The sequence below is a fragment of the Pteropus medius genome, unplaced genomic scaffold (assembly GCF_902729225.1).
Source record: "Pteropus medius unplaced genomic scaffold, Ma_sr-lr_union100, whole genome shotgun sequence".
Taxonomy (NCBI): Eukaryota; Metazoa; Chordata; class Mammalia; order Chiroptera; family Pteropodidae; genus Pteropus; species Pteropus medius.
In genome coordinates, this window is record NW_024352787.1 from 9,822,592 (window position 1) to 9,850,513 (window position 27,922).

The 27,922-nt window shown below is 36.6% G+C and overlaps 1 protein-coding gene across 4 annotated transcripts in view; it reads left to right on the plus strand.

Annotated features, from left to right (window-relative positions):
* GSAP (gamma-secretase activating protein) overlaps window positions 1–27,922 on the plus strand; it is a 60,036-nt gene that overhangs the window by 13,677 nt on the left and 18,437 nt on the right. For 3 of the 4 annotated variants that reach the window (XR_005649901.1, XM_039848952.1, XM_039848954.1), the window contains 10 exons: window positions 7,398–7,475; window positions 8,727–8,804; window positions 12,198–12,290; window positions 12,508–12,725; window positions 14,268–14,337; window positions 14,850–14,932; window positions 17,749–17,802; window positions 26,190–26,318; window positions 26,932–26,990; window positions 27,785–27,816. Coding sequence is in view for 3 of the 4 variants with exons in the window: in XM_039848952.1 (XP_039704886.1) it covers window positions 7,398–7,475; window positions 8,727–8,804; window positions 12,198–12,290; window positions 12,508–12,725; window positions 14,268–14,337; window positions 14,850–14,932; window positions 17,749–17,802; window positions 26,190–26,318; window positions 26,932–26,990; window positions 27,785–27,816 (894 nt within the window). In the remaining variant the exon portion in view is untranslated. The remainder of the gene's footprint in view (window positions 1–7,397; window positions 7,476–8,726; window positions 8,805–12,197; window positions 12,291–12,507; window positions 12,726–14,267; window positions 14,338–14,849; window positions 14,933–17,748; window positions 17,803–26,189; window positions 26,319–26,931; window positions 26,991–27,784; window positions 27,817–27,922) is intronic. The other variant, XM_039848953.1, reaches the window with a different exon arrangement.

Sequence of the window (27,922 nt, forward strand, 5' to 3'; positions counted from 1 at the left end):
GTGAATTTGCTTAGAAGGTGGGATGTGAAGGGATCCAAGGCTCATGTGGAGGGACCAGGGTAGGTTCTTCCGTAGTACTTCACTTTGAATCTTTTGGACATAAACAATCATTTTAGGCTTTTATTTTATGAAGCTTTTATTCCTTTTCATTTTATTTCTATGGGAATTTCTCATGAATAGTAGCAGCTATCATTTGTAAATGGGCTATCTATGACATACTTAATAAAATGTTAGGTTTATCTGGCATGAGGTGTGAAAGTCTGGTTTTTCCTTTCTCAGCAGTGTCTAGGAGAGTGGAGGATGAGCCTGCTCTCACAGTCAGCTGTGAAATTAAAAAACAAGACTGTTTCAAATGAGATGCTTCCAGATTTAAGCTGAAACAAGCCAGAGAAGCAACTTTTAGGTTTTTGACTAATAAATTGTCAGATCATGGGTTTCCCAAGATACTTATCAAAAATTATTTTTTTCATTTGTGGTCAAACTATCAATAAGCTATTTAATCAAAGTAGAAATGGAGAAAGGAGCAACTAGTCTAATTCCTATATAGCACTCTCTATAATAGAGAGCTTAATTTTCCAGAAAACATGGTTCATAAAAGGAATGCCGATAGACTCGGGGCCTTATACAGACTCAGCTTATTTCAAATATTTATATCAATGATGATGCTATGATAATGTTTGATATTCACTTGTCACATATTGGTCATTGGGAGTTACTTTGTACTTTCTTTGCATTGCTTCTTACATTCTGGACAGTATCTTTGTCTTTAATTTTCTGCCTTAAGAAATGAAATCCACTATTTTCTAAGGAATAGAGATGAAAATATCGATGATGGGGGTGCTCATGAGAGTTGATAGTGGATAAAAGTGTCGCTTTTATATTGAATGTTGCTTATTTATTAATATATAAGGCCACTTATGTATTAAGATTATGAGTTCACATAGATTTTCCTAATCTTTTACAGTAGGAGCGTAAGTCAGAGACTTCTTAAAGCATTGAATGAAATAAAATGTTCTCATTCCTTCCCTGGCTGATAGTCAACCTTGAAGCTGTACTTACAGCACTTGTGTGTGTTCTAAGTCAGTGGCTGTAATTCTTTTTTTGAGCACCACCTACTGGGAGATAGTGAGGGGTGAAAAGTGTAATTTCTTCCTGTTAGTATATTTTTAAGAGTCGCCCTTCACAAGTTCCCAGAATTAGGCTTGTGTTTTAGCATTTTGTAGAGGCTTTTACAATGAGATAATTTCCCTTGGAAAACTTTGTCCATAATAGCTTTCATTGTCCAAATGATTTCCCGAAGACTAGCCAACTTTGAGATGTTATCTTCATCATTGATGAATATTTGTTAAACATCTCTGGACACACCATTAAGAGCATGCCTTGCTTTTTCAAACTGTGACTTCTCACAACTTGTAAATAGCAGCAAAATTATTATAGAATAATGATAACAGCTAACCTTTATCTCACTTAATTCTCACATAATAACTCTGAAGTAGGTTCTATATTTTCTTTATTTACAGATGAGGAAACTGAGGCTTAGAGAACTTAATTAACTTGCTTCAGGCAAATGTAAAAAATACTAATGCCTGAGTCTCACCCTCAGAGGTTCTGTTTTAGTTGGTTTAAACTGGGCATTTGTGAACCCAGGTAAGTTTAATGTACTTTTAGGGTTGAGAACCAATGCTCCAGAACTGTGTTGTCCAATTTGGTAGCCAGTAGCCACAGGCAGCAATGACAATTTAAGTTAATTCATATTAAATAAAATGAAAAAGCAGTTCCTCAGTCACACTAGTCACATTGTAAGTGCTCAATGGCCATGGGTGGCTAGTGGCTACTATATTGGACAGCACAGAAATAGAACCTGTACATTATCAGAGAAATTTCTAAGTATGGGACAGCTCTGCAGAGCCTGTGCATGTGCCATTTCACCTTGCCGTGGCTTTATTTCCTCCTTTGGGATTTGGAGGGGGAACTAAGTCACAACCTTACTACATGGAAATATTTGCTTATGAGATCTTATATGGCTCTCAGGGAATGTAATTAGGTACATTTATTCTATATCTCACTTTAAAATTTTTTAAAATATTTTACTTTATATTAGTTTCAAGTACACAATACAGTGGTTAGACATTTATATAATTTATAAAGTGATCCCACCCCGAATACTCTAGTCCCATCTGGCACTATACATAGTTATTACAATAATATTGACTATAGTCCCTATGCTGTTCTATATATCCCTGTGACTGTTACATAGCTACTAATTTGTACTTCTTCATCCCTTCAGTTTTTTACCTATCCTCCCACCTGCTTCCCTCTGACAATCACCAGTTTGTTCTCTGTATCTGAGTCTGTTTTTTTTTTTTTAGTTCATTTCTTCAGTTCCTTAGATTCTGCATATAAGTGAAATCATATGGTATTTATCTTTCTCTGACTTATTTCACTTAGCATAATACCCTCTAGGTTCATCTATGTCGTTGCAAATGGTAAGATCTCATCTTTTTATGGCTGAGTAATATTCCATTGTATATACGTACCACCACTTCTTTAGCCAATCCTCTATTGATGGGCATTTAGTTTGCTTCTATATCTTGGCTATTGTGAATAGCACTGCTGTGAACAAGGGGTGCACATATCTTTATGAACTAGAGTTTTGGTTTTCTTTGGATAAATACCTGGAAGTGAAATTTCTGGGTCAAAAGATAGTTCCATTTTTAATTTTTTTGAGGAAACTTCAAACTGTTTTCTACACTCTATTCCCTTTTCTCTACATCCTTACCAACATTTGTTGTTTTTTGACTTATTGCTACTAAGAAATAAATGGGTTAACGATAAAATCAAGAAAGAACTCAAAAGATACCTAGAGACAAATGAAAATGAAAACACAATGGCTCAAAATCTATGGAACACAGTGAAAGCAGTCCTAAGAGGGAATATCATAGTAATACATTCCTATCTCAAGAAACAATAAAAATCTCAAATAAATGGTCTAACCTTATACCTAAAGGAACTAGAAAAAGAATAGCCAACAATACCGAAAGTGAGGAGAAGGGAAGAAATAATAAAGTCAGAGTGGAAATAAACAAAATAGAGTCTAGAAAAACAATATAAAAAATCAAGAGCTGATTCTTTGAAAGGATAAACAAAACTGATAAACCTTTAACTAGATTCAATAAGAAAAAAAAAGGAAGAGGACCCAAATAAATAAAATCAGAAATAGAAAGGGAGAAGTAACTACGGACCCCACAGAAATACAAAAGGTTATAAGAAAATACTATGAGAAATTATATGTCAATAAATTGGACAATCAGAAAGAAATGGATACATTCCTAGAAACATAATCTCCCAAGACCGAGTCAAGAAGAAACAGAAAATCTGAGGTGAAATGTTCTGAAAATATCAATTAATTCAACTGATCTAGTGTGTCATTTAAGGTTGCTGTTTCCTTGTTGTTGTTTTTTTGCCTGAAAGATCTGTCCATGGGTGTCAATGGGGTGTTAAAGTCTCCTACAATGAGTATATTATTGTCAATCTTTCCCTTTATGTCAGTCAATACTTGCTTTATATATGTAGGTGCTCTTATGTTGGGTGCGTGTATATTTACTAGGGTTATGTAGTCTTGTTTTATTGATCCCTTTATAATGATATAATGCTCTTCTTTGCCTCTTATAGCCTTTGTTTTAAAGTCTATTTTGAAAAAAAAGTCTATTTTGTCTGATATAAGTATTGCTACCCCAGCTCTTTTTTCATTTCCTTTGCATGGAATATCTTTTTCCATCCCTTTATCTTTAGTCTGTGTGTGATATTTGATCTGAAGGGAGTCTCTTGTAGACAGTATATGTAGGCATCTTGTTTTCTTATTCATTCACTTATCCTATGTCTTTTGATTGGAGTATTTTATTCATTTACATTTAAAGTAATTACTGATAGATACATAGCTATCACCATTTTATTATTTGTATTTTGTTTCCCCTCTTCGCTCCCACTTCTTTTTATAGAAGTCCCTTTAACATTTTCTGCATTCTGGCTTGTTGGTGATGAATTATTTTAGTCTTTTCCTGTCTGGGAAGCTCTTTATCTCACCTTCAATTTTAATTGATAGTTTTGCTGGGTAGAGTAGTCTTAATTATAGGTTCTTGTTTTTAATCACTTTGAGTATTTCATGCCAATTCCTTCTGGCCTGCAATGTTTCTGTCGAGAAATCAACTAATATTCTTATAGGAGTACCCTTGTAAGTAACTAGTTGCTTGTCCTTTACTGCTTTTAAGATTCTCTCTTTGTCTTTAACCTTTGGCATTTTAATGATGATGTGTCTTGGCGTGGGTCTGTTTGGGTTCCTCTTTTTTGGGATTCTTTGCACCTCCTGCACTTGTATATCTATTTTCTTTACCAGGTTAGAGAAGTTTTCTGTCATTATTTCTTCAAATAGTTCTCAATCCTTTCCTCTCTCCTTCTGGTACCCCTATGATGCAGATGTTGGTACATTTGATGTTGTCCCAGATGTCTCTTAAAATATCCTCATTTTTTTATTCTTTATTTTTTTCTGTTCTGATTGGGTGCTTTCTGATACCTTGTCTTCCAATTCTCTAATTCAACTCACTAATTCAATCCTCTGCTTCATATAATCTGCTGTTTATTCCTTCTAGTGTATTCTTTATTTCAGTTATATTCTTCACTTCTGACTTTTTAAAATGGTTTTTGTGTCCCTTTTTTATACTTACTCTTTAATGTAGTCCTTACTGAACTCATCTGCTGCCAAAAGTCTTCCCTATAATGTGTGGGCCATGTGCAGGTGGTGTGAGCTGAGTGCTGCTGCCTGCCCATGAATGCATGGCTCAGGGAAGGTGCAGAGAAGGGCTGGCTGCCTGGCAACAGGCCTGCCATGGGCAATTTGTGGGTCGAGTAGGGCCGGGTCTCAGGGAGACATGAGGTGGAGTTAATGGATCTCACCATGCCAACACAGAGTTGGCCCTGTGGGGAGAGAGTTCAATGCAGTCTAGGGCCCCTCATTCCTGATGGCATCCACCTGTAGTCTGGCTGGGGTGGGGGTGCTACAAAGGAGCAATAGCTGCTGTCTCTCCAGCCCTTGCTCAGATGCCACACAACTCAGTCTTTCCCTGTGTATCTCTTGCGCCTCCTGAGCTGCTGACCCTCTGCCAGTATCCAGGGTGAGTGTCTGTGTGCAGGCCCTTTAAGGGAGACGTCTGTGTTTTCAGGTTCTTTCTGTCTCACCTAGATGGCCAGAATCTCCATTGATTTTTATAGTCAGATTTTGTGGGAATTCCTCTTTCTGGGACTGGAACCCTGAGCTTTGGAGCCCCTGTGTGGGGCTAGGGCCCCTCATTCCTTCAAGGGGGTTTCTCCCTCCTGCACTCTCCCTCCTGGTGTTCAAGCGACATGCATGGTTGCTGTACAAGCCTACTTCGCATCGCCTCTTCCTCTCCTAACAGTCTCAATGTGGCTTTTTCTTTATATCTTCAGATACATGTGTTATGATCAGCTAGATTTCAGATGGTTCTCTAAGTTGTTTGTTTTATAATTTGGTTGTAATTTAATGTGGTCCTGAGAGGAGGTGAACCCTGTTTTTACCTAGCCCACCATCTTGACTGGGACTTGGTTTCTACATCTCACTTTAACTTTCTTCAAAGCAAGTAAAACAATAACCTTCATTCTCTAAAGGATGGAGTGTGGAGGATTTTCCTAGAATGGAGGTTGTGGTCTTTCTTATATTGTTGACATTATATGTTTATTCCTTAGGGTACATTCCTAAATGAATTATTACTAAGTCAACAGGTATGACTATATTTAATGCCCTGAAAAACTGTTTTTTAGAGAGTTTGTATTAGTTTACTCTTTCACTGCTGTTATTTGAGAATGTTCTTCCTACTGCTCCCTTGACTGAATTATCATTTTTAAAACTTTGTTAATTTGAAAGGAGAAATATGGTGCCTTGTTTTAATTTTTATTTCTTTATTATTAGAGAGCCTGAAGTTTTAATTATGTTGGCTAAAAATGTATTTCTTCTTGTGATTATGGACTATGAAAGAATAGGATAAACCAGCCATTTTTTTGCTGGTAGTATGTTTACTATATGAAAGTTGTCAAAGTGCTATGTGAGACGTTTGTAACTCATATAATTATTATTTTTGTTTATGCTTTAGTATAGCTTTACTTTTAATTTTAGTGAGTGTGCTGTAATTTTAAAGAAAATTTATATTATTGTGTGCTCAGTAGCCATAACAGTAATTTTATCTAACATAATTTACTATTTTTATCTGATAAAGTCATTTTTTGTTTATTTTGTGTTTAAGATCTTGCAATAAAATGTACTTCTAACAGTATATTGCACTCTTAAATGTCATTAAAAATAGTTACAAATGATAAATATATAAAGAATGCTAATAATCTTAAACAGCCTTCTTGGGAGAAATGAGCTCCCCCCAACCCCCCGCTACTGTGATTCTTTGATAAAGAAACTAGTGAAGTATGATGGAGGAAATATTGTGATTCACTGAAGTAGAGTAATGATTTAATTCACACAGCTAGTATAATATTAGCTTGGGGACTAGAACCCAGTTTCTAGACTCCTTGTCAAGTTCCTTTCCACCAGGGAAATCTCTTATTTCAGTTAATCACATAAACAATAGCATTAGAATGAAATATCAGTGTCAGCATAATGCCCTCATTTGTAGGTCATTGATGGACATAGTTGTCCTTATAGCAACAGTTGCTGGAGATGATGTACAGTTTTATACATTGAAGGAGGTAGGAAAGCTGAGGGTATTCTGGAGATATAGGTTAAGTGAAGGTGGTCAAGGTTCATCTGGAAAGGCTACTCTATGCCAGGAGCTCTTCTTTGCCCTTGGGCCAAGGCCCTTAAGTAATCCAAATATGGGTGGGTATGGGGGCTCACACACCACATTTGCTCTTATCGCCCGTAAGATTATCCAGTTTGCCTTTCAATCTAGATAAACAAGACTAGAAACTTTCTGTAAAGGAGAAATACACTTTTGATAAACTAGGGTCTATAGCTCTTAGTGATTACTGGAAGGCACACAAAATAAGAGGGCAGGGCAGTGCATGTATGTTAGGAGAATCTCATGAAGCTTTGGACACTTCTCTAGTCTCTCATGATTTCCTACACAGGAGCGTGTCTCCATTCCTTTTTCTACCCTTCAGTAGCCTACCACAATACATTGCTTATAGTGTGTGCTGAATAATTATTGAATTGAAATTTCTTAGCTACTTGTTAATATACTAGTTCTATAAATTAGGAATAATCTATGAGGTAAACTGAGGCAGGGCATCTAAAGGAATGGAAGTAAAGTTAAGTGATTTGGGAAACTTTTTTTGTCTATGATTCTACTAAGCTCTACTAAATACCTTCTTTCTTGTAGGAAGTTTGTGTGTATGTTATAGCCCAAAGTTTGACTCGTGGGAACAAATCATGTATACAGTGTTTTACTTTCATAAAGGTATGTTTCATTTATTTTGTATTTTATTTTTACATAATCACTTTTCCCAAATAGTAGCAAATTTGGCAGATTTTAAAGTATTATTACCTTGCAATAAATAAATCTATACCTGTAAACCTATATAAACATGTTTCTTAAAAAAATTGACTAGTGATGAATATTGTTAGCTAAGTATTTTTATATATTATATATTTTTTATCCTGACCTATATCTTTTTCTAGGCCTGTAAACCAATCGTAATGAACTTATTTGCCCAAAGTGTGTTTCTTTTTTATTAGTACTACTTGGAAATTATCAACAGATTTAACATACAAAGGTATATAAGGTTTTAGTTTAAAGCTTCCCTGATCTCAGAATTTAACAGGTGCCTTTTAATATTTAAAGTCTGACTCATGCTAAAGAGTATTTATTTTGCTTGTTTAATTTCTTAAAATTAATATTTATGTAGTCCATACTGTGGATAGAGTGAAAAAATTTTTAAAGGTAGATTTTTTTTTCAAAATGGGAAAAATTTTATGCCAGCCCACACCAGAATTATTATTCTGTGAGAGTGCCTAATATTTTTTTCGGAAGTCAGAGATCATGGTAAAAAAGTTTAATAATTTATTCAATAATGAAGAAACTAATAGGAACTTCAAACTGGACATACATAGATGCTTTAATAGTATAAATTTGATATTTTGTGGAAAAGTCTTCACACAATTTTCTAATGATTAATGATTAAAACCAATAAATAAAACTTTTCTGAACATTAAGAATTAGAAAAGTGGAGAGTGAAGCCTAATGCACTGAGTTTAGTAGATAGTCTGATACTCTTTTTAACTCAAAGTGACATTTCTAAGTGACTCAGAGAAGTTTCAGAGGGTCTTAATGACTTCAGCAGTGAGCCTTGAGGCATGAGGACCAGTGAGCCACCTGGTCTCCTCCATATCTTGGATCTTTAAGTAGATTCCTTTGGATCCTTCCTTCCCAGCATAACCTACCTGTTAAAGTCTAAGATTACACATAAGCCCAGAACAATTACTGGAATGTGACTACACTCAGGTCATCTGCCTTCAATGCTGGCTTTTGATAATGACAGGGAACCATGAAATCTAGAAGTTATAGATGCTTGCTTTATCAGTTTCACAGGTAGTAAATGTAGTAAATGTTGAGGATATTACACAGAGTTGCTACTTTGGGTAGAATTTCAGCTCTTTGTTTCTTTACATGCTTTCTCTGGCTTCATGTTCATAGCTTCTGTCTCCGCAGGGCACAGCAAGACCTTCACTGCTGCTCTTGGGAGTGCTGACTCACATGTGACAAAGGACATTACTTTTCTCAACCTTGGTGAGTGTGAAGGAGAAGCATCTATCTGTTCTGATCCTTCCTTCCATTACATGTTATGCCTCAGCCTTTAATATCTCATTTTCTTCTCTGTGCACTCCATTTTTTTATGCCTCTTTGTAACTTGGGTCACTGACTTTTTTGAAACCTGATAGGAGAAGATTTCTCTGGGAATAACCTTACCCCTCTCCCCCACACAACTCCATCAGCTTTTCTGAGAGGTGGGGTAGAGGGAGGAATGCATCTCTCTTTTTAGAGAACCTACACTGTGAACTTTCTTATGTTTTTAGTAATAATCCTAAAAGTCATTTGTTAGTATAAAAATGATGGCAGTGAATGAGATGTTCTCTAAAAGCCTATGAGAAATAATACATCATGTTGGCCTTTGATTCTAGAGAGGTCAAAGGCCTCTCTAGAGGCCTTTGGGAACTTGTTTATTCCCTGTTGCTAATTGCTGAAAACTTCCCAGTCCCACAAATGATTTATGGATCAGCTTGAGTGAGTTTTTTTTTTCACTGAGTAAATATAGTAAAGAGAACTTGAGTAGTATTAAGGGAGTCTATATGGAAGAAAATAATGAAAGGAGTTTATTGTACTTCTCTACTGAAAGCAGCTTTTCCATGCTAATTGAGATGTGGGGCACAAAGAGATTAGCACAAGACTAACCCACAGAACTGTTGCTTGCCTACATATGGGACATGGCATGATATTTAAAAAGGAAAAGGTTAGGCAGGTGTGATGTGAGGGAACTGGGTAAAGTGAGAACCAAAATGATAAGGTTTTTATTTTGAATGATACTATTAGTGAGGCGAGATATTTTATGCTAAGTGGGCCAGTATGTGGCAAATTTTATCATGAGCTCTAAAACTGGGAAATTCCCTTAGAGAGGCCTGATGCAATTGCTTACTGTGTTAAGAGAGGTAAATACAAGATTTCTTGGGTCTGGGACTTGATTCTTATCAGCAATGCTATATCAGCCTCCCATCTCAAGAATGATGTGGGAAACTTTCCACTAAAAAAAAAAAATTAGCATTTTGTGAGGTCAAAGGTATCTTTCCTTTTTTTTTTTTTACCCCTGGGAATGATTCTTTAAAAGGGCAGGCATGATTTAATCTTTGACCTTCAAAATGCGAAGAGGGCAGAAATACTAGAGCTTTGTGAAAATAAGCTATCCTTTCCTTCTTAAACACACTTTACTTTGTAGGCACAAAATTGTACCCAATTAAACCTGTTCTAGAGGTAATTTTTATGACAATATTTTTTTTGAGTCATGTATTTTTTGCTATTAATTATATGCAATTTCCCTCAATTATCATCCTTTTAAAATGGGCTTATATTGATTAAAATATTAAAGAATAGAGGGGTTTTTTTTGAAATTTCTATTAACCCCCAAGCACCTCTATGTGAGAAAGATATGTTTATAAATAAAAAGCTATCATTTTAAAAATGAATACTATATTCGTATGTTAACTGTTTTACTTAAGTTATGTTACAACAATTCTGTTTGGTGATGATCTCCACATTTTTCAGATAATGAAACTGAGGCTCAGAAAGGCTGAGATGTGTGTTCAAGCTTCTTTTAGTTTCTCTTATCAGGGGCACTATATTTCTTATTGCTGCTGTAATGATTCACTATAAATTTAGGACTTAAAACAATGCAAACATTCTCTTATGGTTCTGGACGTCAGAATTCTGAAATGAATCTTGAGGAGCTAAAGTCAACATGTGGGCAGAAATGGTTCTTTCTGGAGATTCTAGGGAAGAATGCTTTCCTTGCCCCCTCCTGCATCTAGAGGCTGGCCTTTCTTGCCTTGTGACCACATCACTCCAGTCTCTTTTGTCATATGGTCTTCTGTAGTCAAATCTCCCTCTTCTAAAAACATTGGTGCCCTGGATAATCAGGATACTCTCCCTGTCATTTTTGGTGAGACAATAATTCTTTGGGTGACAGTCCTGAACACTGAGGGATTTAACATCCTGGGAGCTCTCTCACCAAATGATAGTAGGAATCCTCCGTCTGCCCCAATGATTGTGACAACCCCAAACACCTTCTGTATATCCATAGGCCCCTCTTCCAGGGATATAGTACCATCCTAATTAGCTGGTTAACCTAGGTCATTTGATGCCCAAACACTTACCACTGTGCCCTATTTCAGAGATGCCCAACCCCTGGGCTGCAGACCACTACTGGTCCATAGCCTGTTAGGAACCCAGCCACACAGCAGGAGATGAACTGGCAACCCAAGCAAAGCTTCATCTGTATTTGCAGCTGTTCCTCAGCTCTAGCATCACCACCTGAGTTCCATCTTAGGTCATCAGGTATTAGATTCTCATAGGATCTAATGAGATTCCTGGTCCCAAAAAGATTGGGGACAACTGCCCTCTTATTGTGTTTTTATACTTAAGGTTTGTCATAATTATGTTATATTATTGCTAAGTACTTTAACATCGCTTAATCCACGGTGACTGAAAGGACATTTATAAGTAAACCGGTTAGAGTTTTATGTCCTCTTTCCTTTCCTATGCACAAAATGCCTTCTATGCAAATGATTAGCATATACTTCTTTGCTTCTTAGAAAAATAAGATTCCAGCTGGCTCACTTATAATCTAAATGTTTCATCAAATGAAATTCACTACTATCATGTGAATTTGTTTTCCTAAGATCCTAGAAAAATTATTGGTACTTCTACCCTCCCCTTCTCCAGAAATCTATTTTTAAACCTTGGCTCAATCTGTGTACAAATGTTCTTGATAAAAAATATCTAGTGCAGGGACTGTGAAGGTGTGAATTCTAGGCAGCTAGCTATGCAAAAAAATAAATTAGTACTTCATAAGTGTCATAATGCCTGCAGAGGTTGTTTTGATGAATATCCATTTAAGGTTTCTCTACACAAAACGATGGTGATGAGGACAATAATGATGACAACTATACTGTTACTATGGTGATGATGATGAGTGGACAAACATAGGAAACTAAATTTTAGAGCTGCCCGAAACTGGCAGGAACTATGAAGGAAGTTCTCATTATAAGCTATTCCCGGTCTATCAGATTATAGAATAATTTACATTGCTTAATATTTTTATTCTAATTTGCTCTTAGGACCATTGAGATTCATAAAAAGCCACAGTTCACTTAGAAACAAAACTACAGATTAAATTAAGGTAATCATGGTTAAATGTCTGAAGAAAATTAGCCACAGATAAAAATAAATGAGATATGGCTAGTAAGATGAAATGTACTGACATCAGACAGATGATTATTACATTGGTCAAACTTTTGTGTTTTAAAAGATTAAAAAACAAAACAAAACAGGGATAATGTGAAGTTCTGGGCTTTATCTGTACCTGTACAACTCTTACCGCATGCAGATGACTTAAACCTTTCTCTTCTATAGACTATTATGTGGCTGTTTACTTACCTGGTCATTTCTTTCATCTACTCAACATTCAACATCCAGACCTGATCTGCCACAGTCTGTTTTTGACAGGTACAGCTGTAGTTTTTTTCTTATGAACATGGTCCATTTGGGTTTTTTTCCCCCCTCTCTCCTTCTCTCCTTTCCTTCCTTCCTCCCTCCTTCCCTCCCTCCCTCCCTCCTTTCCTTTTTTATTTTATTTTTTTTCATTTGGGTTTCTTTTGACTTTAATGTTTGGTTGGAAGAGGAGTCCTTTTATTTGCTAATCTACATCTTTTTTCCCCCCCAGGAAACAATGAAGTGATTGATATGCTACCTCATAGTCCTTTGCAGTCACTCTCAGGGTCCCTGGTACTGAATTGGTGTTCTGGAAAGCTCTATAGAGCATTCCTCAACCAGTCCTATTTATTGCAGTTCCTGTGGAACACCCGGCTAGACTGTGAGAAGATAGCCGTGTTGCACTGTGTGCTCTCATGTGGTCAAGACCCACAGTTCCTGGAAGCCAAGGTGAGAACATAGCTTATGTTTAAAAATTGGCAAGTAGACAATATCAAATGTATTTTTTTAATGGTTGAAAATGAACAGAGGTTATTTTTATTTGTTAACAGTTAATTGAGGTTATGGTCTCTATCCTTACTGGAATATATTCTTTTCTTGTGCTCCTTTTTTATGGTGAGGGTATATCTGTTCCCTTGACTACTCTTTTCCATGTCGTGAATAAATATTTAGGTATATCAGTAGTCTAAGGAAGTACTCAGTAAATAATGAGTTTCTCAAATATCTTTTTCACTTTCTCTATATTTGGTGTATATTGTCAAATAGACTAAAATCTGGTGGTATATATTTATTACATTTTCAATAAAGAGTTTGCATTTAAATTGCACATTATAGTTTACAAAGCACTTTTACATACTTTGTCATTTAATTTTATAGCTATCCTGTGAAGTCAGAGAAACCCCTTTATTAGACTTAATTGGGATGGTTGGTTAATTGAAAAAAGATATCTTAAATACTTTATTTTAACCTAAAACATATAAATGTACACTTATTCACCCATCTTCTGATGTAAATTAAGGCCCTTTATTTGTATATCAGCTAATTGAAGTTCAAAATTATTTTTCTTACATAAAACCACTAGTAATGTGTTGTCTCTGATTTCTTGTTACTTTTTTCCTAAGGAGATCAATAATTTCAAAGCAATTTGTGTATATAGGGCAGTTTTTTCTCAATCTTTTATAGTTGTCTCACTTACACCTAGTTTTTTAGTAAGAGTTTTAGAGACATGCCTTTGAGTCTTTCCAAAGCGTATAATTTTATTGTCCCAACAGCACTCTTTTTGTACCCATATTTTACTTGTCTAAGGTAATAGTTTATTAAATTACCTAATTATGAAAATAAGTACAGTTAGCATGAAGAGGTTTGGAAATAAAAACAACTTATTGGTAGGAGCAGAAATGTGAGAGTATACCCATGGCTAGGCAAGCCTTATAGTACCCATCAATTCTAAGGTAGGGAATGAGGGGCTTTATTCCTCCAGCAGGTGAGGATGGTTTTGGTGACTTAGAGCTGTTGATATATCTCAGGGATTATCTCTCCCTTGGGAGGACAGTACAGTGATGCTCATGAAATTTAAATAGTGTGACAGTGTTTGCACTGATTATTGAGCTAGAATTCAGACCCAGGTTTGCTGTCTCCAAGCATAGTGGATTTTTTTTCTCCTGTATTCCATAGCTCTTCCCATTGGTACTTTGCTAGAATATGACCTCCTGTAGCAAACACAAACATTGGGTTAAGGAAGGCTTATTTGGATCCCACCAAGGGCACTTATTAAAAAGATGTGTAAAAAGGACCTCATTTATAATACCATTTTATGCATGCAGTCTTGCATTATGTATCTTGAAGATAGCATAGATAGAAGTGAGTGTATTTTTAGGCAATTCCAAAATAAATATAGAATTTAAAAGATTCATGTATATTTTATACTTCTATGGTGGTGGGACCAAGGTGCAGATTTAAATATTAACAGAGTTGTCTTCTTACTTTTTAAAGATTATTCAATGGATTTCTGAGAATGTCTCTGCCTGCCATTCATTTGACCTCATTCAGGAATTTATAATTGGTAGGTGTTGCTGGTGTTGCATGTTAAGTTGAATCCTTGACCCTTTTACTTGAGGGAAAATAGTAAATTGATGTCTCAACATGTCAAAGTGCTGGTGAGAAGCTTTTTTTTTTTAACTCTTGCATTCAGCAGCTAATTAAATTTCATTCTCTTGTGGTTTTATGAAGAGCTGTGGCTGTTCAGAGACTGATGAGATATGATATGATTTTGATTCTCTAACCTCATTAGTGATTTTTTTTTCAGTAAAATGTAACTTTCTTAGTTTAGTTTTGTGTTGGCTGGTTCTTATTGAAGTGTTATAATGCCATTCGGATAGATATGTGTTAAATAATCTTAAAAAATAATTATTCTCATTGTCAAAAGCAGAACCTTAACATTGTAATAAGTAGATAAAACATAATGGTTAACATTTAGAGGATGGAAACCTGTTGATTTACTTGTTCTGGCAAATTACCGTCTACTGCCTTGTTATTAAACCATGTCTATTCCTTTTCTTTCAAAAACCTATTCAGCTTCTTCATATTGGAGCATATACTCAGAGACAAGTGACATAGACAAACTTTTGCCATGTTCCTCTGTGCTCACTTGGAATGCAGTAAGTTAATGCTTCGTATTCCTTATGTAATTAAAATTGACTCACAGTTGTGGGTCAGTTGTAGGGCATCCCTGTCACAGTGACCAACGTTGTGATTTCATTTAGATTTTGACTGATAAGAAATTGAGTTGGTGTTTTCTGGAAGAAAAATAATAGTGAATCCATGCTCTTGGCCAAAGATATTTATATAAAACAGAACTGAAGGAGAAGGTACAGAATTTTTGTTACTTTTCCTACTACCAAGCAGAAATAATCCTCTATTATCTTCAAATAGTATTTTAATTTTATTAGCACATAGAGTGGATTAAAACATTTCTTAGGGTGTTATAAGTGAGGAATGCTGGGCCACTGCTGTTAATCTGAGTGGTTCTCTTTACTTAGTAGATTAGCACCTTCGTGACCCCTTTTTCTAGCCTTACAAAGAAAATCTGTAATATCTTTAGAGCTTTATGATCAGTAAAAGTCAGTCATCTTGAGCAAACTCATTCTATTTAACTTTTTCTTCCTGTTGGGCCAGACTCCCTCCTTTTTCATTAGGAAGTGCCGAGCTAAAACTGTGTACATATTTTTTTGAACATGGTATGATAAGCTGAGCTTTGTTGGATCAAAAAGTGAAAAGCACATACAGGCATCCCCTAAAAAAGGTTCTGCCTCTTCTCCTGTCATATTTAGATGTTAGAATTACACTTAGTCTTGAGGCGGAAGTTCATATCAAAAAGGCATTTAGAAAAATAAATTCAATTTAGGTAACATGGGCCTAGGGAAAAATATGTACTAGGATAAATTGTGACACTCCTCATTTTCTATTAGACTAAATACATTCCTTAAGAAGAGGCATCATTTGTGTTTGATTAATTTCTAAATTTTTGGTATGCACAATGGTAATGTTTTCCTAAAGGCCCTTTCCTCTTGTCTTTTACTGTTAGACTTATTAAAATTTCATGCTTAACTGTAGAATTATAATGGGAAGCCCTGAGCTTGTTCCTTCTTCATGTCTTCACTGTTTTCTTTAAGAACCTTGTGAATATACATGCAGACGCTGTGGTAATGTGGCAGGAAGTTTGCAGGTTAAACCACCCAGGGTCAGGAAATGCACATCTCAGCTTCCTCTCCTCACCACCCACTGCTCTCTCTCATTGTCCTGCCCTGTCAGGTTCAGTTTCTGGGAGGCAGCGACAGGATCTCTAGTTCCCAGGGTTGTGTTTAAAAGATCCAGTACGTGTTAATTGGATGTTGTGTGAGAGTGTCAGCCTGACAGGCAAATCTTCACTTTTGCATTTCTCCTAACTTTGTGAGGCAGAGGAGCTATTGTGGACATATAGAGTGACATCCTACAAGAAGCACAATATAAAAAAAAACAAATTTATAACCTCTGTGTACTAAGCTTATTTTAGGGATTACCAAGTTGCTTTAAAGTTCTTGTGGTTGGAGGTTACCTTAAAGGTCTCTTCTAATCCTGGAATTTTATAAATCTATGCTTATGCAATGATGTAAATTATTTATTTTTCCTTTCTCTAATCTGTGAATGCTCTTAATGCTACACCCTTAATAAACACTTGTCACAATAGAGAACATTAATTTCACACTTCTGTATGAAGGCAGTTTATTTTTGTAAATAAATAGTGTTATTTCAAGATACTAGAAAGTATGATATGCTTACACATTCAAGATACTAGAAAATATGGTATGCTTACACATTGATAATCCTGAATTATACTATGCAAACAATTAGCTTTGTTATAACTATTTTCTTTCACAAAACAAGTTTATTGCAGTTGTCATAACAGTAGCTGTGTGAGTTGTAATACCTATTTTAAGATGCTATTTATAACCTAAAACTATAGTGAAATTTTAATACTTTTTTGAAGTATCCCCTGCTGCTGAGCAGTGATAAGTGAAGCACACAGAAGATTCTTATCAGGCTTTTTACTCTCACAGTGGAGAACTCAGTTGTTTGGATGTTCTGGAAATTTATTTCTTCCTTGCTGCAATCTCCCTTTTCACAGGAATACTGTATGTCAGTGAAACCCTGGGTATTTAAGTTCAAAACAAATACAAAATTTTATTTCTACATATCATCTTCTAAACTATTTTCTCATATATTATTTGCTTTTTTAGTAAATGAAAAACTCGTTGAGAGGCTAATATACATAATTCATGTAGAAACACTTTAAAAATAACAGTGAATAAAGGGCAGTTTTGGAAATTTATCCTTTTAAATGTCTGTTTTAATGCTCACTAACTAGCAGAATGTTATTATTGGGACTTCCTGAGATGAATTGCATATCCTTTACATTTGTCATGGTGATAGTGCTGCATATACTCTTTATGGGGATCTCTTAGCTCTGAATTATGACGGAGGATGAAGTACAGAAAAAATTTCCACTAAAGTCATATAAGAATCCCATTAATCTTGGTTTCTTCTAGTAAAGTGGGAGTTACTGCAGTGCATTTAAATGAAAGAGAAGAGGAAGGAATACAAAAATGGAATATATTCCCTTTATTATTACACTGATGGTGCAAATGGAAATAAATAAACAATATACTGTTCTCTATTTCTTCATTAGTCTTCTTTCCTTTAGAGATACTGCCAACTAACATAATCATAACTTTAAAGAATATTCCCCTTCCTGAGACAAGAGACAGACTGTGTTTACTGTTATTTATAAACCCCAAGGTTTATTTAAAGTAGAGGTTAGCAAACTGGAAGCTGCCCTCAGCTGCTTTCTGTGCGGAAAACACTTCCTGAAGCCTTGAGCTTGTGGCAGTTGATACATTTAGCAGTTGTATGTCTGTCTGTTTTTCTCCCATCATAGGAAATTCCTGGGATAACCCTTGCGACGGAAGAGATCACATTGCCTCTAATGAAGGTAAGTCCCTTACAGTTAGAGGCAAAAGCACAGACTTGTGTGCCTTCCTTGCTGCCTCCACACTTGACAGTGGTTAAACTTCTGCTGCCCTGCGTATTATGGTGGTTCCAAAAGGGATTGTGAACTGTCAGGGAGGACAGGGGTTAGGGGTAGGGCTGTTCTCCTGAACAGCGGTCCCCAACCTTTTGGGCACCAGGGACTGGTGCTCCTCTGAGAATCTAATGCCTGATGATCTGAGGTGGAGCTGAGGTGGTGATGCCAGCGCTGGAGAGCGGCTGCAAATATAGATGAAGCTTCACTCGTTGGCCTGCTGCTTACCTCCTGCTGTGTGGCCCCGGTCCTAACAGGCCACAGTACAGGTCTGTGGCCCAGTGTTTGGGGACTCCTGCTCTAGAAAATCCTTCCTAAGTGATTGAGTAGTTGCTAAGGAAGATATTTCGGCAATTCTTAGGAATGCTCTTTGAAGAGAGAAGTTTTCTGAAGATAGGGAATTATAGGGCTCAGTGTAAACCATGTAGAGCTAGTACTTTCTACTGTGCCTCAAACCAGCTAGTATTGGAAGAGTTCTCATAAGTTATCTTTAGAGGGCCTGGTAGCTGTTTTTCACTTCATTTATGCTATCGCCCCCTCAAAACATTCAAGTGCACCTATGTGCACACACGTGCACACAGACACAGAATCTTAAAACCATTAATTAATCTGGGTGGGATTATTTAATTTCCTTTTGGTTCTAAGAACAGCTTTTCTGTTTCTCAAGAGTGTCCTGCACTGGCTCTGTATGTGGTCTCAGTCAAGTGTCTGTATCCCTTCTTCCTGCCACTAAGCAGTAGCTAGCTATTAGTGTCTTTCTGCAATCTGGTGGTTTCAGAAGCTTCTGAATAGGGAGAATGGGGTGGGGCGGGTGAGTAGAAAAGAATGCATATGTAGTTTAAAATGGGGGAGTATTTTAGCACAGTTTTCTTAAAGCTCCTTTGTTGTTTTTGGCATTGCCTCCTGTTAATTATAGTTTGGTGTGTACTGGGAAATCTCAACCTTTGGCAGCAGGCAGCTCGGTGTGCTGTTGCCTTTTATTTACATTTGATTCTTTTGGATTCACAAAGGATCTAGCCAGGCCTAGGCAGCTGGGGGAATGTCGTGGGTGTCTGAGGTCACAGTGATGCCCTGGGGGTGAGAGAGGGCTGACAGGGCTGGTTTAATGGTTCTGGTTTGGGTCCTAAGAAGGCTGCTTTAAGGAGAAACTTACAAGGGGCATTTCTAGGTAGAAGCATGAGACCACTGAAAAGCTCTACAAAGGTAGGAAGATGAAAGGAAAAGAGAGATTTGATTAATAGTTTAAAAGGTTCTTATTGAGAGCCTCCATCCTTTCATTATATTGTTTCTGCTTCTACCACTCATCCTGCCAAATCCATAATGTATTTAATGGACAAACAACAAACTAGTGAAGAAAATTTTAAAAAGAAACAAATGTCACCCACAATTCTATAGCTCCTGTCCATATAAACTGTCTATTTCTCCCTATTTCCCCTTAGTCTTTGTCGTAAGTATGCATTTTTATCTAGTAGTAACAACAATTTAGAGGTATTTAATAACAATTACAAATTATAATATATCATAACCATTTTCATGTTGCTATGTAAACTTCATAATTATGATTACTAATAACTTCATGGATTCTACTGGGTTGCTATGTCTTAATTTACATAATCATTCTTCTGTTTTGGGACACAGAATTTGTCTCCAGGCCCCATCCCTTTTTTTTTAAATTGCTATTACAAATAATTTTGCAGTGAATATTTTTATACTGATAGCTTTCCTTTGGATTTATTCCTATAAGGTAAAATCCACATGAATACTATTGAGCGAAAGACTATGACAATTTTTATAGCCTTTGTTTCTTATTGCCAAATTGATATTCAAAAAAGTTGTCATCATTTACATTATTACAAGAGATTTATGATTTAAATAAAATCTTAATAAATTTTATAAAATTAAGTATAAAATGGCGAGCTCCCTTACTCCAACCCTAGTCATTCAGCCTGGGAGACTCTAACCATTACCTTCCAGTTCACATGACACCTGGTCCTGATATCTCTCATTTGTTTCTTCATCTCTGCTAGCATAATACTCATCACTATAAGCTTCTGCCTTTGACCTATTTCTTCTACCCCCAAGTCCCAGCTTAATTATATTGCGACAAACCTGTTTGCCGTGGCACATCCCACCCTCTGCTCTTCCTTCCCAGCCCCAGTTAAAAGACTGTCTTGCCATGCTTACCTGATAGGAGTTGGCTCTGAGCACTATGACCTGAATCAGGTTACCTTTCGAATGCATGCTTGCTGCCAGACTTTCCATGAGGCCCAGGAGACCCCTGTGTATTCTGATCACACTTGCTTTCATTCCCCTTGGTAGATGACAGCCCTGATAAGGACTTGGGAGAGGGAAGGGAAAATGAAACTAGATATGGACTTTCTTCCTGCTCTCTGCAAATAATTTTAGTGTAAAATGGAATACTTTACAAATGTTTAATATATGAACATGTTAGGATACATAAACTAGTTAAATTAGAAGATTGTCACCTGAAAGACAAAAGACCTTAACTTTATAAAATGACTTCCACAAGAATTTGAAAAATGAAACGGGAAATATATTTAAACAAGGTTCTCACCTCAAAAGGAATGTCATCAAGAGGGAACTTCCTAAGAATGATTTTGTAAGAATGATTTTGTCCCTTCTTCAAACATGGTTTTCTCTAGGGAAGTGGCAACTTTTATAAACGGTTAAAAATTACCCTTGATTTTATAGTGAGAAGAGAAACTATTAAAACTGTCCAAGCACAGGAAGCATGTATGGATTTAAAAAAATAGAAACAATAACTTACTTGAACATAAAGATAAAAGTTGAATGAGTGTACCACAAATGGAGAAATGTAATATTTTTACTGAAGTATTTTTAAGCCAGACATCTTTAGTTTCATTTTATGAAGTAGGAAGTCTTTTAGTTAATCATTTGTTTAGAGATTATTAACTACCTGACCCAGAGACTGGGAAGGCCAGAAAGACTTAAAGCCCCTCCCCACTTATGGCCTCTCAGAAGTGAAGGTGTTACTACAGGTATCCATCAGACATCTAAATGCCCCTGAACAATGGGAAACGAGTAGTTGACACTTGGGCTGGTCTTCTTAGATACTTGTTTATTTAATTATGCTTCTTCACTTAAAATTTTTTTAAAAAACTGTTTTAACTGGGCAGAGCATGAGTATAATTAATTACTTAGCGAAACGCAAAAGACACCTTTTCCTTGACCCTTCCAATACAGCCAGCCACCATCACTTAAATAAAAGATTTTTAGAGATCCAAAATATCAATGCAATCACAGTGTAATAGATGACAATTTTTTAAAAATTAGAATTGTTGCTCTGACAACTATGTAGCATACCAGAAATCTCAATAGGTTATGTAGGAAATATTAATTGATTTTCCAAAGTTCAGTTTGTACGTATGTGATATTGTGTTATAACAAGAAATATCTATTTGGTCTTCATCCATAGTTCCTGGCACGAACTCCTAAAATCCTTTTTATTTCCTAAGTGATAAAGGCTATAGAAACATCTTTTGTTATAATATTTAGTGTTCCGTTTCCAGTTCCTGAAATAGCTCCTAAGTACAAAGGTGAGAAGAATGTCTGTTATTATTTATAACAAGCCCCTTTCAATCCACACCTGAGTTTATGTTAATGAGGTGACTTTTGGAAAGTACCTAACGGTGGAGACTGTGGCCTCAAGAACCAAGCATGTGATTAGAGGGTTGGAACTTTCAGTCCCACCCTGATTCTCCATCGCTTGAGGCAAGACTGGCTAGATATTAAGTTCATTCACTAGTAGCCAATGATTTAATCAATCATGCCTAAGTAATGTAGCCCCCGTAAAGAACCCTAACTTAAGGGGTTTGGAGAGCTTCTGGGTTGGATGAAATTGTGGGGTATGGTTTGGGTGGCGCACCTGGAGAGGGCATGGAAGCTCTGAGCCTCTTTCCCCATGCCTTGCCCTATGCATCTCTCCCTTTTGGCTGTTCCTGAGTTGCAACTTTTTATAATAAGTAAACTGGTTTTCTGAGTTAAGAACAACTCTAACAAATTACTGAACCTATGGAGGGGGTTCTGGAAATCTTCGATTTATAGATGGTCAGTCAGAAGCACAGATGACAACCTGGACTTGCCATTGGCATCTGAAGAGAAGGACAAATTTTGTGGGGCTGAGCCCTTAACCTGTGGCATCTAACACTATCTCTAGGCAGATAGTGTCAGAATTAAATTAATTTGTAGGACACCCAGCTGATGTTGGAGAATTGATGGATGTTGGGGAAAAATCTGATACATTTGGTGACCAGAAGTGAAGTACTCTGTGCATAGACGGTTGTTCAGAAAAAATAAGAGTTTTTCCTACACAGCATATATTCTGGGACAATGAGTTATGGTGAATTTAATTAATATTGTAAAACATAATTTTATGATGCTACAAAGAAGCACTACTTATTAGAAACAGAGTACCAGGCCGGTAAAGTCATTCTTGTCTTATCTATCGAGACGGATGCCTTCAGTATACTTCTCGGATGTTGAAATTGAGGAACAGACCCAGGATCAAGGATTCTTGTTTTTGTTTCTCTCCTACCAGCTACTATGCTGTGCTGCTCTTTTTGTTTGTTTGTTCAATTAGAATTGACATTTAATATTATATTAGTTTCAGGTATACAGCACAGTGGTAAGACATTTATATAATTTAAGAAGCGATTCCCTGATTAGTCTAGTACTCACCTTGCACTATACATTGTTATTACAATATATTGACCATATTCCCTATTCTATACTTTACATTCTTGTGACTATTTTGTGACTACCAATTGTACTTCTTAATCCCTTCCCTTTTTTCACCCAGTTCTGCAACTCACCTCCCATCTGGCAGTCACCAGTTCTCTGTATCTATGAGTCTGTTTCCATTTTATTTATTTTGTTCTTTAGATTCCGTGTGTAAGTGATATCATATGGTATTTGTCTCTGTTTGACTTATTTCACTCAGCATAATATACTCTAGGTCCATCCATGTCATTGCAAATGCTAAGATTTCATTTTTTTTAATGGCTGAGTAATATTCCATTGTATACATGTACATCCAATTCTTTATCCTGTCGTCTATTGATGGCCAGTTAGGTTGCTTTCATATCTTGGCTATTGTAAATAGTGCTGCAGTGAACATAGGGTTGCATATATCTTCTTGAATTAGTGTTTTGGTTTTCTCAGGATAAATACCCAGAAATGCAATTCCTGGGTCATAAGGTAGTTCTGTTTTTAATTTTTTGAGAAAACTCCAAACAGTTTGTCATAGTGACTGCAACAATTTGCAATTTCATCAACAGCACACGAGAGTTCCCTTTTCTCCACATCCTTGCCTGCACTTTTTTGTTGACTTATTGATGATAGACATTCTGACAGGTATGAGGTGATATCTCATTGTGGTTTTAATTTGCATTTCTCTAATGATTAGTGACATTGAGCATCTTTTCATATGTCTATTGGCCATCTGTATGTCCTCCTTGGAGAAATACCTATTTAGGTCCTCTGTCCATTTTTTAATTGGATTATTTGTTTTTTTAGTGTTGAGTTGTATGAGTTCTTTATAAATTTGGGCTATAAACCCCTCTTCCCCCCATACTGTGTTGCAACATCTAAATTTTTATCTTAGAGCTTCTTTTATTCTCTGGATTAATGAACATGCTGGTATTAACTTGGCATTTGAGATCCTTCGCAGATTGGCCCTAACTTCCTTTTTAATGCTGTCTCCTATTTAACAACATGATCGCATGCCTTCAGACAGCTGGTTCTCCATCAGCCTTTAAACCAGAGGTGTAGATTGAGAAAAATGTTTGAGAGTGGGAGGGGGACTGGGATTACCTGGACATGCTCAAGCAGTGTTCTCAGCCTTGGTTGATCATTAGGGTTGCCTGGGAATTTATAAATCTCAGGAGGCTCAGGTCATACCCCAAATCAGGTAAATATCTAAGGGATGGGACCCAGGTGGTTGCTGAAGCTTGGAGTCAATTCTAGAGGCAGATATTTTCATCACAGAGAATGAAGTGCTTCTCTGCTTTCTCTAATTCTCTCCCTCTGATCTAAACCCAGAATCCACATATGGGTCTCTCAGTCTTCGCTCACTTCCTAAGAGCCCCACCTGGAACATCCTGTCCTTGTCCTTTACTTACTCAAATCCATTTTCATCCTCTGGGACTTATCTATTAACCAGACTTCCAAATAGACTTTCCAATTTACAATGATCTCTATGAATTTTCATAACTTAAAAAGATACCATGTAGTAGCATATGGCACTAATTGTTTTTCTCTGTACATTCTTGATACCTATAGTATAACATCTGGCTCAGTCACCTCCTTGAAAGACCTATAAGTTTATATTAAAATATTTCTAGGACTTTTGGCTAATGGTGTTTCTTATTGCATTAAACTTATATCCTTTTCCTTTGAACTCAGTGGTTTTGAACTATTTTAGGCTATGGATTCCTTTGAAAATCTGGTGCAAACCATAGAACTTCCCAGAAGAGTGTTATACAAACACACACTCCATTTTACATATAGTCAGTGCATTCGTGAGCCCCTTTGAAGCTTGTTCATGGACTTATTTTGTTTGTTTATTCGCAGCTGAGAAAAGGGTATAAGAAAAGAAATCTTTAAATGGGGGAGCGAGGAGAAGGTAGGAAGTTGGCTAGAAATCTCTTCTTAAGAGCCACAGTGTGAGTGTGTGACTGGGGTCCTTTGAGAGGCAGATGGCATTTGGCCTGAGGGGAAGAGGCCCTATGACAGGTAGAAGGACACCAGCATTCCTCCCCTCCCACATCTCGTCCTCGGCAGGTTCTGCTGACCACAGGGTAAAACTCCTGTGGCAAAGTAGGCAGCGCTAATAGCTGAACTGACCACTAGATGTCATCACAACACCAGGGAATTTTCTGGCTTTTGGCAGCAGCGTGCCTGAACCCAGACGCAGAATAGCAAGAAGCTATAGTGACTTCTTGTCAGGGACCTAATACTGCCAGATGGTGGCAGGATTTGCTATTATTATTATTATTATTATTATTATTATTATTATTATTATTATTATTATTATTATTATTATTTCTATGCAAGGAATACCAAAGGGCAGATAAAGGTACATTCAGTATAAATAAATGGAAAGGGAAAAAAACGTGAGAGAGGTAGATCAAGTGGGGAGTATGACCTGACTCCAGTGTTCTAATTCCCCCCTATGACATTTTCTTGGAAATAGTTTTTCCTGTCTTCATGAGAAAGGATTTTGGCTGGACTGGCCTTTCAGGCTTCTAAAACAGCAAGTTAACATTATTATGTAACTTCTTTTAGTGATACTCCAAGATCCATTTTGAACCAATCGTGACTAGCCTTTCAATAAGAATTTGGATAATGTATTATTTAACAAGGACAATTTTCTTGATTGAGGAATATTTTATTATATATTTTCTCTCTCTCTCTCTCTCTCTCTCTCTTTTTTTTTGCAACAAAGCCAAGTCTGTTACCTCAGTAGGCATTAGCTCACTTTATTTTATGGCCACACATAGCATCCTTGCCCCCAGTCAAATCTTTTATAAATGCATATTTTCGGCAATAAAGTGTGTATCATAAATCTACCTTTATTGAAGTAAAAAAATTATCAGTATATCCTTCAACAGTAAACAAGGTATTATATAATTTATTAATTTAAAAATGAACATGATGGATACATTCTTGCTTCAGGGTAGTACAATTATATCAATAAGTCAAAGACTTAAGATGTCAACTATTCTGTTCTAGGGTATTTGACAGCTGAACGTGAAACTAAAAATGAAGTTCACTTCACTTTTCTGATTCCTAGGTTTTGAACAAAATCCTTTAGAAGTAAATAAGCTTAGAGGGAAAGTAAGCCTATTATTCCATGTGCTCTAAATCTTATGAACATTCTCTGACTGAACATGGCATTATTGATACAACCTAAATTAGAAAAGTGAGTCTTTGGGGAGGAAATAACTTAGGTGTTTAATACAGGCTGACCTGCTTTTGCCTTAACCCGGGGGAGTCATACCAGTTTCGGGACGGGAACAGTGGCTCTCTCTCTGTAAAGTGGGTAGAAAAGAAAGTGGGGAAAGCAAGACTCTTTCAGTCTATTTTAGAATTCCTGTCGGGGTGGGAATGCCATCCTCCGAGGGAGGTATTCACCTGGAAAGAGCTGAGGAAGTAAGGTGAGCCCAGTTTTGGAGCAAGGCTTGCGTGTTTCTTTCTGGGTAGTTTTGCCAACAGGTCCAGCCTCTCAAGCTTGCTGATGTTTCTGTCTCTTACAGGTGCATAGCTTTAAGGGCTACTGGGAAAAACTGAACTGCAACCTGGAATATGTTAAGTACTCCAAGCCACAGTTACACTATAACAACTGCATGGTCAGGAGAGAGTGGCACAGCTTGATCTCAGAAGAGGTATGAGTGGGTTCATGAGAACAAAGCAAGAAGCAAAAGCATAGTGTATTAAATCCAGGTGATACCTGTAAGTTGTAGGCTGGCTTACATTTGCAGCACTCTCCCCCGTTGCCAGGCACTTTTACATTGTTGCTACTGATCTCCCAATAGGCAGGCGGAGGAGCTTCTCTGATGCTTCTTTGGGGTGATAGAATAGTTCTACACCTTGACGTGGTGGTACACGAATCTATGTATGTGATAAAATGACATAGAAATATATACTTATTGTACCAGTGTCAATTTCCTGATTTTGATAGTGTACTATGTATAGTTGTTTATATAAGATATAGACACTGGGGGAGACTGCGTAGAATAGATGAGATATCTCTGTAGCATTGTCGTATATAGTTGTAGTGTTGTTGTTTATAACATATGATTGACTTGCAATTTCTCATAAATCTATAATAGTTTCAGAATAAAAAATTTTAAAACCAATTTTCTAAGAATCTAGGTGTTTACTTAGAAAGTATGTTTCTTTTTCCTGAAACTCTTGATTGTATTACATTTTATACTTGATGTGAAAATATCACCTACAGCTTTGTCTAGTACCCCTTTGACATGTTCTCATTTCTAGAAAACAGGAAAAAGAAGGTCTAACGTGTATGTGAGGAATATTCTTGATAATGCAATAAAGTAAGTAAAATTAGGGCTTATTATATCTATAAGATGGTTATCTTTTGCAATTATTTTGTTGGCTACCTTTCATGGAAGTAGCGTACTTGCTTTGTGTATCCTCAGCAAAATGATGCTGTCATCTTAATGAATGCTGCTGCCTGGGTCCTTTTCTGGAGTTTGATGCTGGGGTTTTTAGCGGAAAAAGTTTATGTTAAACCTTAAAAACTTGCATCCTGGGGATGGATAATTTATAAGAGAAAAGTGGTAAAGAAAGTTCTTATTAATTGAGCACTTAGTCGGGTACAGACATAGGCTGATTTTAAAAAGTGTTTGTGAGCTCTTATTTTGAAAGCAAATTTTCTGGATAGTGAGTCACTTGAGTGCTACAAGCGTATACCCATTCCAATCTCTGTTCCATTTTCTGTTCCCATTATTTCCAATCACTGAGAGCTGCAATTGTTCTAAATTATTGTCATTGTTTGCACTAAAGGGCTTTGAGTTTTATAATTGCCTAACATGGCTTTCACCAAGTTGATTAAAGTTTTTGAGGTTTTCAGCATCCTGAGAATAGTTTCTGCCGTGGTTTTATGGGTTTTTAAAGGAGGATATCTTTGTATGTGTGGCCCCTTCCTTCCCTTCCTTCCTTCCTTCCTTCCTTCCCTTCCTTCCCTTCCCTTCCTTCCTTCCCTTCCTTCCCTCCCTCCCTCCTCCCTCAGCTCCTCCCCTCCCCTCCCTCCTCCCTCCCTCCCTCCTCCCTTCTATTATAAAAATAATGCTTCTTGTGTGAATAACATTGGCTAATTTCTTTTTAGGGTGATTTCTAACCTAGAAGCAAGGAATTTGGGTAAGAAAAGACCTGTAATAAAGCCCTTTGATTTCAGTTAGCGTTTTATTTGTAACACTGTCTTCCACTGTGGGTTGGCAAGAAAATCGCTTCCAACAGTGTAACG